This window comes from Pseudoliparis swirei, chromosome 1 (genome assembly GCF_029220125.1).
Source record: "Pseudoliparis swirei isolate HS2019 ecotype Mariana Trench chromosome 1, NWPU_hadal_v1, whole genome shotgun sequence".
In the NCBI taxonomy this organism is placed as follows: domain Eukaryota; kingdom Metazoa; phylum Chordata; class Actinopteri; order Perciformes; family Liparidae; genus Pseudoliparis; species Pseudoliparis swirei.
The window spans coordinates 11,658,158-11,674,425 of NC_079388.1; the positions used below are offsets into that span (position 1 = coordinate 11,658,158).

At 41.2% G+C, this 16,268-nt stretch overlaps 2 protein-coding genes across 8 annotated transcripts in view; both read left to right on the forward strand.

The window, feature by feature from the left end:
- Positions 1 to 306: 306 nt before the first annotated feature.
- Positions 307 to 9,141, forward strand: hepacam2 (HEPACAM family member 2). Of its 6 annotated transcripts, none has more exons than XM_056415457.1 (9): positions 307 to 394; positions 3,319 to 3,678; positions 3,756 to 4,043; positions 5,441 to 5,740; positions 7,211 to 7,333; positions 7,646 to 7,667; positions 7,753 to 7,787; positions 8,106 to 8,194; positions 8,320 to 9,141. In XM_056415457.1, the coding sequence occupies exons 1-9, from the start codon at positions 337 to 339 to the stop codon at positions 8,428 to 8,430; spliced, it is 1,386 nt and encodes a 461-aa protein (XP_056271432.1). In that variant the 5' UTR covers positions 307 to 336; the 3' UTR covers positions 8,431 to 9,141. The 6 variants fall into 6 exon arrangements, with proteins under 6 accessions (XP_056271432.1, XP_056271441.1, XP_056271450.1 ...); XM_056415466.1 differs by having other exon boundaries at positions 8,121 to 8,194; XM_056415475.1 differs by having other exon boundaries at positions 8,130 to 8,194.
- Positions 9,142 to 11,597: 2,456 nt separating this feature from the next.
- vps50 (VPS50 EARP/GARPII complex subunit) overlaps positions 11,598 to 16,268 on the forward strand; it is an 87,572-nt gene continuing 82,901 nt past the window's right edge. Inside the window, exons 1-2 of one of the 2 annotated variants that reach the window (XM_056418565.1) lie at positions 11,598 to 11,716; positions 12,199 to 12,267. In XM_056418565.1, coding sequence (XP_056274540.1) covers positions 11,684 to 11,716; positions 12,199 to 12,267 — 102 coding nt within the window. In that variant the 5' untranslated portion in view covers positions 11,598 to 11,683. The remainder of the gene's footprint in view (positions 11,717 to 12,198; positions 12,268 to 16,268) is intronic. The other variant, XM_056418574.1, reaches the window with a different exon arrangement.

Genomic DNA, 16,268 nt, shown 5'->3' on the forward strand with positions numbered 1-16,268 from the left:
TCAGTATCTCTTTGACAGAGAGAACCCCTCAGCCTTTGGACAGCTGTGTGTGTGTGTGTGTGTGTGTGAGTGAGAGGGAGACAGAGAGGACCATGCTGTGCCAGGTGGACCTCTTCTTCCTCCTGGTGTCTCAAGGGAGGGGCCTGGCTGCATGCAGGCTAAAGCTAGCTCCTCTTATTTCCCTGGCAAATGTTATGACCACACATTTCTCTCCTCCTCCTCTTCCTCTTCCTCCTCCTCCATCTCTTTCTCTTCCACTCCTCTCCTTCTTCCTAAATCCCTCACTCGCTGCTTGCCTGTCAGAAGTCCCACATATCCCATAGAGAATAAGATGCCATGGAGGCCAGAGGAAGAACAGCACTTTCTGTCTGCTCGGTTCTCTTCTTCCTAACAGGTGAGCACTCGGTGGCCGTGGAGGCATGTTTTGCTTTAGTTGTCAGCGTTGCGTTGGTGCAGCTATGGCAGTTACTGGGTTGCTGTGTTTGCTTGGTTGGCAGGGTGAGTTGAGGAAGTTTTCTGTGGTGCGCAGTAATGTTAACTTGTGAAATCCTTTTGGCTTCAAAGGGTTCAGGACAGAGAATTAGTCATGAAACTGTGTTGCAAAATGTAAAAGTAGTAAAGAAGATTCAAGGACAATCACTGTTTTGTGTTAAACGTGGCATCCTAATATTGTAAACCTTTTGGGAAAACCACAGAAGAAGACCCTTTCAGTCCTTTTCAATGCCAACAGAGTCTTCAAAGCTTTCTTTTTAGAGTCAATTTGTTTTTGTTTTGCATGTCCTCTCCATAGCCGCCGCTGTGTGAGTTGACAGAATGAGCTTTTCTTTGGTTGTCTGCTGTAAGTGAAGACATAAGGAGGTTGTTAGTGGAAAGAAGAAGTGGCCGATGCCACAGCTCTGTGACTCAGTGACAACAGACATGTACCGAAATTCTCATGACCCGATGAATCGAACAAAAAAGTCCCTGAAACATGGACTCACCTTGATGCTCGTATCATCAACCCTCCTTAAGGAGGACTTGTTGTCTTATCTGAAAGAGGACAGGCGTTTGCTGCCGTTTTGACACGGAGCGGGGGACTTTATTTAGTATCCAAACAACTCGGATGTGTGTGTGAGGGTGATAAGAAGCAGGTGCTGGTGGGTCTCCACACAATACTTGTTTGAATGTGTGTGCATGTGTGTGTCTACTCAATGAAGGTATCCTCTCTGCCATTGTCACTGTAATCTCCTTGGTATCACCACAACAATATCCGTGTTGTTTGGGGACAACAGGGAAGGAGCGGGCTTGACACACTCCTCCTCATTCTGCCTTTTCGCTAGATCTAAGCTGCTGTAAACACAGGCACACTCCTGCTACTGACAACACAAACACACACACACACATGCACACACACACGCGCACACACATACACACAGCACAGAGCACATACACAAATGAAAATGGCCTGCAGGCCTGTAAGAGTGGAGCATGTCGATGGGGCGGCTGCATTATTTAGGACATGACACGACACACCGTGAATCTATTGTGACGGGCATGATGGACAGTCGTGACCAGGGACCTGGCTGACACCAGCTGGATGTCTCCAGGGAGGAGGTGTGGGGGGTCAGAGGGGAGGGAAGAAGGGTGGGTGACAAAGAAAAGAAGAGATAAGTGTGTAGAAGGTAGAGATGGGATGGGAGGGGACATATGGTGAGAAGGAGAGAATGAAAATATTTTTCTGAGCTTTCCTCTAGTTTCATTCAAGATGTTATGGCTTGAGGTGTAACACACCTAAATTACGTGATATCATATAGCAAATTAACAGTCTCTTGTGAATATTTTCCACCTCCCCCAAGTCCTTTAATACTGCAACTGAGAAAGAGAGGGTAGACAGCCAGAAGTGAGACAAAGAGACACAAGTTAGAGGAAAGTGAGAGTTTTTTAGTGAGTTTGTTTCACAGTTCTGCCTACTCACATGCTGCCGCTTATCTCAACTTGGCATCCAAACTCAGTCAACTGTCAAATAGTAATACCCAGAAATGGAAGTTGGAAGGTGTCAAAACAGTGCTGTCTAATGAAAGGCATCAGGTTGCAGCTCTGATCTGATATTTATGTTCCTTAAAATGTAAAGATGGAAGTTAGAAGAAAATTATTGACGGGATACTTTCAGCTGAACAACATACTGAGAAAGCGTATTAACATGTCAGGTAAAAGTTCCAGCTGAATTGACAATAGCTGCTGCTCTTGGTGTTATTATTCCAAGTGGTTGTGAGCTGGTTACCAGCACATTAACTGCCCTGGCAACTCCAGCCAGTACTTTAACAGACAGCCCGGTGCAATAGGTCAACAGTTAGTTACTTCAGACAGCCCAAGTGTTTGTTTAGCGAGTCGGCATCAAAGAGACAGGCTTCATCCTTGTTTGACGACAATGACACTCTGCCAATATTAACCCACGGCAGTTTCAGGACCTGGACTATCTAAAGACGAGGATATATATTATGACATTAGTCAGACACAACCAAAATGGGTTCATTTTGAAATGAAAATAGCCATGTTTGGTTTCATATTATCACTATCACTCCATTTGATCAATAGCGCAATCTTATCTATGTTTTTCTCTCCAGTATTGATACACTTTCATTTACAATAGGCCTATGCAATATAGCCTTTAAGCTTTTCTTTGTAACATAATCCAATTTTTTGTAAATTTGGAAGACAACATTTTGTATGTGCAATGTGTTGATTACAAATTAAATGATTTTTAAAATCTATGATAAGGTCTTTTGTTTTCTGTTTGTGAGGTGGTGTACTTGACTGGACCGTATGTACAGTATTAGGGGCATTGAGATATACTGGCATTGGCATTAACATCATATTTAAAAGATAAAGTATTTAATATCATGTGAATAATAAACATACAATAATATTGTAGCTCCTCTTTAATAATTTAATATATACAGTTATTTTTCACAGACTATTTTCACCTACCATATACTTTTTAATTAATTTGCAAAGCTCAAATAAATGCAAATAATTGTTTTGGCCACACTAATTATTGTGATATTGTGACAACCCGATATAATATACTGCATTAATCAATATACTAACAATAGACAAAATAACTATGTGTGCTAAACCAACAGAAACACACCCAGGAGACTAACTAGCAGTCACTATACAGACATAACAGCACCTTGTCTGTTCATCCCTAAAATTAACTAATTGCTCAAAATCATGATCAACTAATTACACCCGCGCACACCGACAGTGATTGTGCAATAACTGTCTTTGTTTCCCTCTTTCTCCTCTTCTTATAACTGACAACTTCACCAACCTCAGACGTCAGCCCTGAGCTCATCCACGTTCCTTCATTGCTCCATCATGGTATCGAAGGGAAGTCTGTGCTCCTCTCCGTTGAGACTCTCTTCCCGCTGGAAGACGTTGAAATCCAGGGAACTTGGTCCCACACCAGGGCGAGCGGCATCAGAACCACGCTGGTAACGTTCACCAAAGAGACCACAATCACTGACATGATGTACCGCAACCACCTCCTCTTTAAAGAACCCAATGTGTCTTTGCTAATCCGGAAATTGAACCTGGACGATGAAGGTGATTACCACCTGAACCTCAACATAGCGTTTCACAACAAGACAGGGCAGGTTATCAAGGAGGAGAGAACTGTGCACGTAACAGTGGACGGTGAGTACTTTCCTAACACATGTCATCAGTTGGATGTCATCGCTGCACTCAGGCCTAACTTCTTGTCTATTCTTTAGTCCCTGTGTCCACTCCAGTCATTGAGAAGACCCCATCATATGCAGTGGTTGAGGACAAGGAAAATGTAACCTGGACTTGTTCTGTGGAGAGAGGAACGAGAGTTGCGTTCCAGTGGCTACGGGACAACGGTGCCCTAGGTCCCAGTGACGGACACCACTTCTCCCATGACAACTCTACATTGTTTCTCAGTCCTGTGAGGAAAGAGGACAAGGGAACCTACCACTGTGTGGCCAGCAACGTTGTCAGCCAGGGGCGGTACAGCAAGGCCATGGAGCTCAACGTCTATTGTGAGTATCCATCTGTGTTCTCCTTTTCCTTCTACTTGTCTGTCCCTGCACTAATACCACCGGAAACTGCAAATGTAGTTCCCAACTAATACCCAGAGAATTGCAACAGGGTTCATTTAATATAAGGAGACTTTAACGTCTCATATCCAGCAGCTTCTCAAACTCATAAACACTTTGATCACTTTTTTTGCTGTGAAAGTAGCTGCTATGAACACTAGAAATGATAGTTTATAGCCAAATGAAGTCCTTAATCCCCGGCCGATATCACAGGAACTCGAATTAGACTTTGTCAAAATCTCCAACATGACAGGTTTGACCTTCATTCTACCAGTAATTATAATGGATCAATCTAAATGAGCCAAGCAGAGAAATACTAGAAAGACAAGTAAGTTAATGGGTGTGATTTATCACACATATAAGTATTTTTAAGTTAACACATACTGGAACCAAATGTATTAACATTACATGGTCAGAATAGCCTGTGGAAAGTTCAGTTTCAATAATTTCTTTATAATTTATCTCCCAAAACATTGATTGAAGGACGTAAATATGACAAAGCTCCTGCAATACCAATACTATAGATCTATTGTTGTGTCTCTCTCTCTTTGCACTGCAGTGGGTCATATGTAAATGTCAGTGGGATCATGACTACTTTCTCACGATGTGTTATGGGTATTTGCATAGGAGCAGACTTATCTCACACAGCTCCTCTGTTGTGTCATAAAACATGAAGATAACCTGATAAACTGGCCTGTTTTTTTGAAGTTGCACCCAGAACATAATCATTCAATGGATTCATGCGTTTTCATTTTCACTGAACTAATATCCCTGTATTGATGGGCGTAAAGGATGTGGAACTCTTGTGTGACATAATCGGTTTGCATAGACACAGTGTGTCCGTGTTGGCTTTCAGTAACACCCTGCGGAAAGTAGAACCATTACCATAATTAAAATAGCTGATTCACTTTTTAGTAATGTTAGTGTACGACTGAGAAACCCATATTCATTTTCTCTAAGTCATAATTTGAGTTTGACAAATGATGCTGGCACCATTACAAAATAAATACAGAAGATAAATCTATTGTGGTTATAATTATATTGTATGACATTATTTCTTTCCATTTATATGCACCAATTTAACCCTAAATTAAATTAAGTTGTTCACACCATTTTATTTTATCATAAAATATAGATGAAGCAAGAAATTTGGACCAAGGAATATTTATGGTTGAGTAAGCAAAGTTGTTTTTATATTTGATCACATATCCACCAAAGCTGTTTTCTTGGTCACATGTTTGTGTTCACGGGCATGGACTGCTCTTATTCACCCACAAGATCTCATGCTGCTGGACTCAGGATCGACCTTATGTTTCCCTGACCCACTCTCGCCCCTGCAGATGGCCCTTACAACCTGGAGGTGAACTCGGGCCAGGGCCTGCGGACAGGAGAAGTGTTCACCATCAACCCTGGAGAGCTGGTCTTCTTTGAATGCCAGGCTGACTCCAACCCACCCAACAGCTACGTCTGGATCTCTAAGAGCCGCAACGCCACCCAGGTCATCAGTGAGGGCCCGCGGCTCCAGGTGCGCTTCTACAGACTGGCCCAGGCAGAAGAGTACCTTTGCCGCGCCTTCAACAACGTGACGCAGAAGCAGAACGAGGCCCAGTTTACTCTGGTGGTGGCCAGCTTGGGAACAGGTGGGTAGAGGGTGGAACGAGGCAGGAAAGAGCAGAGCGTGGGGAGATTTTGGGATTCCTTTGAGATAAACACTCTGACTGTGTCATGCGAAAAAGCAGAAGAGGTTTATGAGTTATGAGAGATGTATCTTGACAATGACAAACACCCAGGCCAGCTTTGGGAACACGTAGGTGGATAAAATACAGCGTGTCCACAACAGGTGAAAAGTCGAACCAGGTTATGGATATAACATGACATATTACATGGCTATTATGAAACTGGCGTTTTATCTTTGTTGCTAGGTTTCAGCGCTTGCAGTCTGTATTAAAGCTCAGTTGCTGGGAAAGTAAACAGTGGATAACAGCTGTCGTATTTGTTGACTAAGTTTTATAGCATGTGGAGTTTCTGTGTGCCGAATGCAACATTAATCTGTTGTCTTGGTGATACTGGGAAAGGCTCACTGATGGCCACTGTTGATACTGTCTATGATTTAAAATGCTGTTTACCGAGTCAATGGAAGTCATGACAGCATCTATGTTTTAGTGGCAGCAAAACCTCTCATGAACATTACCAACGAAGCCTCTGATGACGAACCTTTTAATAAGATGGGCTGTGCTAGCTGCTAGCTGGCGGTGCATGCGGCGTTGTTGCGTTAGGCTAAATGCTAAAAGGAGCAGGCTAACATTTAGTCATAAACAAAGTGCATCCCGTTCTAATTCTCAGTGCGTCCGATACCGACATGTTGTCATGCATCTCTGCATCTGGTATTAAACTACGAGGCACTCTTTAACATTTATATTAGATTTTCAAGTAACTCCAATGAAAACCATGATTAGAAGCGCAATGAAAATGCTCCATGAGGGAGGCGAGGTGGAAACAAACACTTCCGATCAAGAAACCAGTGTTTGTGTCCTAAAGTTTAGAAAGGGACGTTTTTGACGTTTCCCCGATACTTTACGTCATTATTTAAAGCCCAACAATGAGGTTTATCTTAAACCCGACGACGTGTCTGTTACCTAAACTGTAGCAAGTGATTGTGTTTGAATTCAAGACATAAACCATGTGTTCTCTGTGATTGTGCACTTCTGCGTTAAAATAATGAAGTCAAGGGACAAAGCATAAGTATGTGATGAGTTGGAATGGGAATGTTATTCAAGTGTTTCCTCCAGGGTAGAGACCTTGAATATTAGCACAAAATTTGATCTGCATCAATCTAACAAACAGTTTCGAAGATTTTTCACAAAAAATTCAATTGTGGTGGTACTGGAGGAAAAGTCAGAGAGACACCAAAATCATTTGGACTCATTGTCTGTGAACCAATTAGTCCTATACGATTTTATGTCCAACTAAAATCCCAAATCCAACTCACTAATACTAATTTAGTTATTGATGTCTATGTGGTGGACCGATGGACTGACATTGCCATTCCTCGGGCCAGCTTGGCTAACAATAGGCGTTAATATCAGTGTCCCTCCTGTATTTGTTTGCAGGGAAAGAAAAGCACACCCAAGATGGCAGCTCTATATCGCCTCTGGCAGCCATTATCTGGTCTTTGTTCGTCATCGGCTGTATATTGCTGTTCTTCCTCACCAGAAACTGTCACCCAAAGAGAGGTAATGTCTAATTCTGCTGCTTCGACGGAGGTGGTTTTGAGGCAGTGAGTCCTGCACCCTGTTTAACACGTTCCATGTTTGAAATCTCAATGATGAGATGAGTGAAACAACGCTAACGGCTTGCTGTATAGATCTTCTACATGTTGAGGTTAATCATGAATGTAAATAACTTGCAAATGTGAGTCAAGCTGAAGGTAACCATGGCAAACTATCTACTACATTTGAATAAGACATGGTAACATCAATAAATGTGTCACTTCTGTATTTGTAAATCATTCTTTCCCACTGTCTCTTTCTCTCCGTTATCAACAGTGCTTATGCGCATTTACAACAGGTAAGACTCTTGAATATAAAATTAATACACACATATTTAATTTAATTTGTATTTACATTATGTATACTTTGCCTGTTTTTGGCAGACCGCTTTCAGAGCAGAAACGACCACATCGTTCAGGTGAGCGAATGCTTGTTTTTACCTGCTTACCATGGACACTTTGACGATAGAGTATGCCTCATGCAATCATATTTACATATGTGTACATATATTTCACCATATTTTGGTGGTCATAGCGATGAACAAGATAAACTGAAATAATTCGTAAAAAACAGGTTTGAGTCAGAAGGAGCTGAAGCAGAAAAGTAAACAAGGTCAGGTTGTCTCATTGAGTTCAACTGGAAAGCAGTTTGATGGTGTCATTACATTGTGTGATGTATCACGTTAAAGTAAAGTTTAACTCGTAATAGATACTAATCCACTGGTCTGACATTTAAGCCTGTGTATTAACAGGTCATGAAGATGCAACAGAAGACTTTGGCATCTATGAGTTTGTCTCTATACCTGGAAAAATGGAATCAGCACAGGTATTTAACATGTTCTACATCCATGTGGATTCAGTAATGACGCAGCAAGAATTTAAGCTTTTGCCTATTGTTGAAAAGTTGTGTGTATTTATTTTAATGTGCCCATGCATCCTTCTGTCCTGCAGGCATCATGTAGATCTCTGGCTCGCCTCGAGTCAGTTCAGGATATCCACACCACCATCTACGATGTGATCAGACATGTTCCTGAAACCCCAAGTCACACTTTGCTAAATTAAGATGGACAGTTAAGATTGAACTTTCAGTTATTTCACTTGGAGAGCAGCTTTGTTCTCTGCTATCCAAGCCTGAAACTCTGGCTTTGGTGGGCCATTTTTTGCACATGGGATGATGGAGGCGAGTACACCATTAGATCGTGCACTGTTATTGTCCACAGTTTTGGACAGATGAAAGTGTATGTATGGCTTAAATATTTTCTAATTATTTATTTTTACAACAGAAGTCAAACAGTTTTGCAATTTTTCGTTCAAAACTTTAGGTCATATTAAACCAAGCAAGTTAGTCTTCAGCATGATCTTATGAGGGACCTGTAAGGTACCCAAACTGGTCTACATTTTTTAATTACTAAGGTTTTATTTGCCATCTTAATAATATGTTTTCTAATTTCACATTCCCACCAATGAGAGTCTGTCAAGTGTTATGATGAATGCCTTCTCTTGTATGAAATATAATTAGGTTAATTGTAAATATTGTACATGGATTATACGGCAGATTCTTTATTCTATTCCTATGTTTTCCCCCAATCTATTTATTCCCATATAAACACTCAACCCTGTTTCCACAAATGTAGCATTTTCTTCTGCTCATCATGGATGTAAAGAAATGCTAAAACAAGGAAAAGAAAGAACAATTCATAAATTATTGTACAGTCTGGATTCACATGCTTGTTTTGTACTTTATTAAATATAAATAAATATAACTGTTTACTATTCTGACTATTTTTTAATATGTATACTTCATCCTGCCATTTCTACATTTAGATTTGCACTTCTTTATATGTCTTTTTCATAAAATGGCAATTGCACTGATGGCTTGAAATGAACACTTTATCAATCACAGATCAAAAAAAACAAACACAGAGCTGAAGCCAGCGAAGGTATGGTATGGTATGGTATGCGGTTTTATTGTCATTGACTAGAGTACAGGTACAAAAGCAACGAAATTGCAAAGAAAGGGTGGATGAAAGATTACAGCATAACATGAGGGAAGAGAGGCGAGAAAAAAACAACCCCCCGACTATGCCCCTAAAGGGGTACAGTGTGGGAGCAGGAAAAAACACCTTAGCACATAAGCACATACATCTTAAATGATTCCCCCGAACCCGAGCTTCTCGTCGAGAAGACGGTGTCAATTTCGTTAAGAGACCAGTTGATCAGGTCCATGGTTTTTAGTTCGAAGAGCGATGCTGAGAGAGTCTCTCAAGTATAAAACAAGACAAGACATGACGATAGGAGCCAAGCAGGGAAGGGAAGGTCATGGGGAGGAGAGGGAAGAAAAATGCGACCGCCTTCGAAGAGAGTGTCAGTTGTTCTGCTGCTGAACAGTCAGTCTTTGTCTAATCCTGGCAGTTATCTCTCTTTTTGCAAGTTTTTGAGTTGTATTTGTTGTCTCAAGTTGCTGCAGAGTGTTAGTCCTTGTTGCATTGGTCTGCTATATGCGTGGTGTAATATGGAGACAGGCAGCAACAGACGGATGGTTCAGTGTGTCGCAGTTCCCTCCACCTGCACCCGCTGACACCTTGCCACGAGTATTTAAAAATGTCTGTGCTTGCTTGACTACGTGTGTCTATCTATGTAAATAAGAGGTAGAGGAATGATGAGGAAATAGACACAGACACAAAAGTGTTTGTTAAGAAAATATAGGTCAGAGTTTATAAGCAATTTACACAATTTATTAGAGAATCCTGTGCTCTCACTTTTCTGTTATTTTTCCCAGCAGCAGCCTGACTTCTGCTATGATTCATCTTTTACCAAAGTATTGTGCTGTCCCCATTGTGTCACTCTTATGCTGAGTGCTTCTCTTCAAGTTCATATCAAATGCTGCAGCACAAAAACATCCAAATTCACAAGCTAGAAGATTTAGCATTGGAACTTTTAAACTCTTAACATAGAAATATTAGAGTGGATTTTGCCCTTGTGTGGTTTGTTTCCAAACACTTTCTAGTCTAAAACTAAAAAAACAAAACTAAGGAGAAAATACTACTTCAGAATATTGACAATAAATGTCTAGATTCTAGACATAAATTGTCAATATACATATAACATATGTGCAATAATGTGTCTTCTAGACTTTAGAAGACAAATTATTGCACATATGTTAGTTTGCTTGTTCACTGGATCATAAACATCATAAATAAGAGTTATAAAATACCACAGCCCTCAGTGTGAGGTTCATAAGCATGCTTCTTATGATGCTCCCCTGCACAACTACAAGCATTTGAATGAATCTAGCTCTAATTATACCTGATGAACTGACCAACTGATAGTGCAGTGTCTTTGTGGCATCTCCGGGTAGAGGTTGCCATCTGTTCCGTCTCAGTGTATGCTTTAAGGGAGGTTCTGCCCTGTGGATGACTGCCAAACAAACAACAGTGAAGTAAATTCACCTGAGGAGAGAGACCTTACCTTCATTTGACTGGGAAATAGCCTGAGGCTTCATTAACCAGGAACAAGAACTCACGCTGCCTGCTGACTGCTGACTGCTTTTAACCAAGTGCTGCTTGCAATAACACCCAAGGGGGAAATTACAAAACAGGCTGGATGGGTTTGCGTGCATCAATTTGTAAATAATTTTGAACCAGGCAGAGGAAGTTAATTTTTTTAGCAATTTAAGGACTTTTCCAAAACTGACAACTTGACACAACATTACCATAACACATGACATAACATACACAACTGTTGAAGTGTCCTGGTAAGCCATGACAGTATGACAGGGTTCTCAGCAATCACTCCAGGACTTACAGCCATCATTCGTTTTACAGCTGTTTCCTTCTGTGACACGTCAACATGTCTTACCTGACACCTACAGGTAACTGAGAGAACAGAGAAGTAGACTACGTTTTCCAGGGAGGCAAAATAAACATTGAGGTTTAATATTATATTCAGTGATGTTAATTTACTACCATCCAGTGGTGTGAGACAGCAATACGTGTATCATAATATTAATGCTTTACAATATTTTTGGATATAATGTTCATTATTTTTATTCAGAACACCATTTTTATTTTCAATTTAATACAAATATTTCCATATTTTTTACCTGGTGAGATTCTGTCAAGGGGTCACTTTCGCGCCTCTTAATAAAAAAACTACATTTCCCAGCATGCTTTGGGATTTCCTCGTTCCTGCCGTACCAGTCACGTGACGGTCAACGATGCCTTCCCTCTCGTAGTGATGGAGGCGCATCGTTAACAACAGAACAACACTGCAACTTTGTCCTTTTATTTGTCCACCGCCACAAGTTGGATTTACGATGCAGAAGATCAAATCTCTGATGGCGCGGCAGGTGAGCAAGGCAGCTCTACGACAACCGAGCTGCCATCCGGTTCGTCTTTGACAGCTGCCTGCTAGCTAGCATGCTAGCTCGCGAGGCCAACTGGCTGATTTGACAGCTCGTCGTGAGGCTCACTAACCGGCACGTTCAGCCCGAGTAGCGGCAGCGTGTTGAACGGCTGCGTCACAAACACCAACTATTGACCCCCACGTGAAAACAGCGAAGGCCCAGTAGTAAGAGCTTAGCATGAGACGAGCACAACAACAGTGCAGCACAGTGGGCACTGGGCGGTTGGGGAAGTTCTCATCTTTCACTGCAGTCATGTTAGACTCCACTAAACTACACAGCAGCATATCGGTGTCACACATCTGTCAGTTCCACTGTATGTTGTATGCGGTAGTGTGCTGAACAGGGGCATGTTAACACTGTGTACACCGTTGAGGTTACTTTCTGGAGGGGGTTTTGAGGTCTAATATTGACTGTTGTTTCCACAGGGCCTGAAGAGCCCCCAGGAAAGCATGGCAGACCTCAGTCCTGTGGAGAACCTCAGGATCCCGAGCAAGGTAAGCTGCCGCTTTCAGTTTGTGCTGTTGTGTTGTGGATACATATGTGCTGCATTTCCTTTTTTTAAATCAACAGCTCTCACAGGTTGACCACATATAATAACGTGTTCAAGTATAAGGTAGATCGACCTGTCCTATGTTTACCTATTTGTATTGTGTAGTTAGATCTGAGGAGATGAATGCTTCCAGAAGATAACTGTAGAATAAATGCTGCTGTTATTTCATACCTTTTTGAATACACAGGTAAAGTACAAAAGCAGACTTCTGGACTGTCGTCTTATGTACGGTCCTTTTTGTTGTGAATGAAGTAACTGTTTTGGTCAACTTGATGATGCATATTAAAAGAAGCCAAGTGCAGTCAAACTGAGAAGCGGTTACATCCACAGTAGTGAGGCAACAAGATTGAATGTGTCAGGATGGTTTTAGATTTGAACAAGACTTATTGCATAGTTTGTGTTAGACATAGTTCACAATGTATTATTTAGCTTTGCTTTGCTTCCTGTAAATCGGTTACACACCACCTACTTCTTTTTGTAGACAGTAATGTAAAGACACCGATGGCTCCCATTTCTGTCACTTGAGGATGCACTTCACACACCAGGAGTGTGAAATATGTTCTGCTGTTCTAGTATTTTAGTGTTTTTGCATGCCAGTGTTTGGAAATGCAATCATTCATGCGTAGTCACAGGAAGCATTTGTCATTACACACTTGTACAAATTCAACTTGCTCAGAGCAGGCAGAGCAAAGACGCAGAGTGGCTCTCTGTAATGTACAGTCCCTTACTCACTAACACCTCAAAGCGCTGCTCGCTTTGTTTTGACCTCATAGTATAGGAGTCACCTTTTATATTAATGTGGCTGTCTACAGTTTGGAAGGTGTCCAACTCCAATTATGTCCAGTGCAGGGTGATATCGGCTCGGCCGATTCAACCGCACATGTAATCTCTCTCCATTTGAAAGACTGGCCGTTTAATGGTTGACATTGTTACCTTCGCTTTGAAAATGCGGAAGGTTATGTTTTGATCGCCGTGTATTTATTTATTTGTATGTGTGTTATTCGCATAACAACAATTTTTTAAAACCGAATCGCATGAAATTTGGTGGGATGATTGGTTATTACCCGGGGACCATTTGATTACATTTTGGGATCAATCGGGTCAAAGGTCAACGTCAAGGTCATGGAAAGGTCAAACGATCCATCTTCTTTTTACCATAGCACGGTAAATTTTTATCCAATTGGCATGAAACTAATGCCAACATGTTCATAATTCAATGCCCAATCTTGTGATATGCGAAGGTATGCGCTCTACCGAGTGCCCATTCTAGTTTTAATTGTTGTTGTAGTTTGGCCTTCATGTGAATGTAACTTTATTTGCGGTGTGCTTGGCTTTTAGTATCTTCTGTCTCGTTTGAAAAACACAGCAGCAGTTAAGATTAAAGGAAGCTCTTTTCTGTCAATTCATCCGTTAGTTGAGAAAGACAAAGCTGAGAAGTTCTAAAATGTCCTTCAATCTGTTGTGTATTCCCAAAGTCTTGTCATGAGAAAAGTCAAATGAAATTACAGTCTCTCCTCTGATTTCCTCATTCACATCACTTATATGCATCATTTTATATTTATTTAAATGGGGTTTGTGCTCTATGTTATTGTCACATTAAACAGTCTCATGGTTGACAAGAAAGATATTTAATGATCTAATACGTTGAGGTCATTGTATCATATTGGTTTGGACAACAAACAAGTTTGTTGTTGCACACCTGTTATTGCAGAAACACACCCAAAGACGCAGATCAGGCTCAGATTAGATAAGCAGTCATTTGTTCTCCAGGTGTAATTAGAGCTTGAATGGACACAGAGGGGAATGTCTCAGGATAATTTATTTCTCTTCATTGGATGCACAGCTCCCCCCTGGCTTTGGGATTGTAACGAGTAATGTGGCCAAACTGGATATGCAGACATTAAACACCCTGGTTTCAGGCCGGACAAATTCACCTATGTTGGAATCATGGCCCCCGAGAATTTCTTTTGATATCATTGCACCTGCTTTGTTTGGCTTATGTGACATGAGGCTCCAATAGTTTAAGCAGACAGAACAATGAGAGAGGCCTAGTTTAGATTCTATGGATTCTATGCACCTCAGCCTCCCTCTATATATTGCAGAGGAATACGTCTCGTGTGTGAACTGCAAACACCTGCATATTGTGTGTTCAGCCCAAACACAGGTATATTATTTGATGATAGTATGCACATTATTTACTTTACTGCAGGGCCTTTCAGCTTTCAGGGAAATGAAATGGGAGCCCACGCAGGTTTTGTATACACCGAAACCTACGGGCCTCTTTAATTAAAAGTGAATACTCCTCAATATGTTCCGGGCACTGCCACTTTGGGGAACGCTGCATCACTTAAGCCACTCCTCTGTTCACGAGAGTTGAGACCAAGGCGCCTGACTGCATGCGTGTATCTTTATTACTTACTTAATACTTACTGCTTGGTACCAGCCCTGTGTTGCCAACCGTGTCAGCCATGATTCACATCGTTTATTATCCGCAAGGAGCTGACGGCAACCTCTGGCTTTCTGTAGGGGGGAGGGGCCTGATGCAGGGGATGATTGAGAATTGATGCTGTCAAGACATTATTTGGACATGACTTGAAAGATTGCAGGGAAAACATGAAGGGACACCAGACAGCTTGTAAATGCCAGATTTGTGTGTGGGAAGGTAATTGGACTCCATATATGTAGCGCGTGTATATACAAAGCACTGACTCTCATGGACCCTGACACACTGATGTATGAAGTCCAGAGGCCAATCGGTTAATTGATGAATCATTTCCGCTCTGCTTGTGACCTCACCAGAGATACCACATGTTTCCTGTGGTCATTAACAGGAAGTGGGGACTGATATATTCAGCAATGTTTATCTCGGCTCCACATGATACCTTGCTCCTGGTGAAGCAGTTTGGTTATGATGTTATGTCAAGTCTTTGACAGGCCAAATATTGAAATTATGTTGTCATTTTTAATAGATCTACCTAACGAATCTAGCTCTCCCTATGCTGGTGATAACAAAAGTTAATGCACTTAAACTGACTTGTACACATCTGTAATATGGTTTCTATTATGTAATGTTACAGTGCAAAGCTGCGTAATGTTTTGCCAGCTTTTTGCAAACAGACAAACATTTCATTTGGCTCCTTTCACAGATGTCAGATTGGATATATGTGCAGACAAGAGGGCAGACCTTTGGCTCGAGCAGCAGTTTACCTTCAGGAAAAAAACATTCTCTCAAAGACAATCTGGTCCCCCGTGTTCATCTGCTGCCCTTTACACATTTACATGTAGGTGTGGGCAATGAGCCAAGGGCCCACATTAAATAAAAGTTTGACCGTAGTCGAGAATTCAATGTGAGATTATGATGGACGTAAAGTATTATTTATGATTTCAAGTGGGAAACAAAAGCTTATTTGGATAAATTCTAATTATAAAAATAAATTAAAAGGCTCCAAGCTATTTTCTGACTTCAAGCTACTTTGATGTTTTTTTAATTGTGTCAATTTCTCTTGGTTCCGGTAATGGTTTAAGTTTCAGCATATTTCAAATTCCAAACCTTTTTGTTCAAAGCTGTTGTCCCTCTGCGGGTCAGTTTTAAGGATTTTCCTGGCAGGTATTGTGGTGTGCTACATCTCTTAACCTCTTCCATCCTGTGGAGACTTTTATGGTGTCCCTCGTTTCAATCTCATACCGTGGTAACAAGACTCTCTAGGTGTAAAGCGTAACCTTTGTATAAACGGAGGCACAGGAAACCCAATATATTCCAACTGATATACCTTGAGGCTAAGATGGTTAGTTGCAGCTCTAAAGGGTTACACAGGTTTCTGTGTAACGGTGAACATGTTTTATTTAACTTTGTTGAGAGAACAGTTGTTCTTCAATTTCCCCGAGGCAAATGACCCTTTATAAACCCTCCCGTTAGTGCTCCAGGTACATGCAGTTACCACTTCC

Excerpts from the sequence above, each read along its gene's own strand:
- hepacam2 (XM_056415457.1), top strand. The coding sequence starts at position 337 with ATGGAGGCCAGAGGAAGAACAGCACTTTCTGTCTGCTCGGTTCTCTTC. Across the intron at positions 7,668-7,752 it reads CTTATGCGCATTTACAACAG|ACCGCTTTCAGAGCAGAAAC; the intron begins GTAAGACTCTTG and ends TGTTTTTGGCAG. Across the intron at positions 8,195-8,319 it reads GAAAAATGGAATCAGCACAG|GCATCATGTAGATCTCTGGC; the intron begins GTATTTAACATG and ends TCTGTCCTGCAG.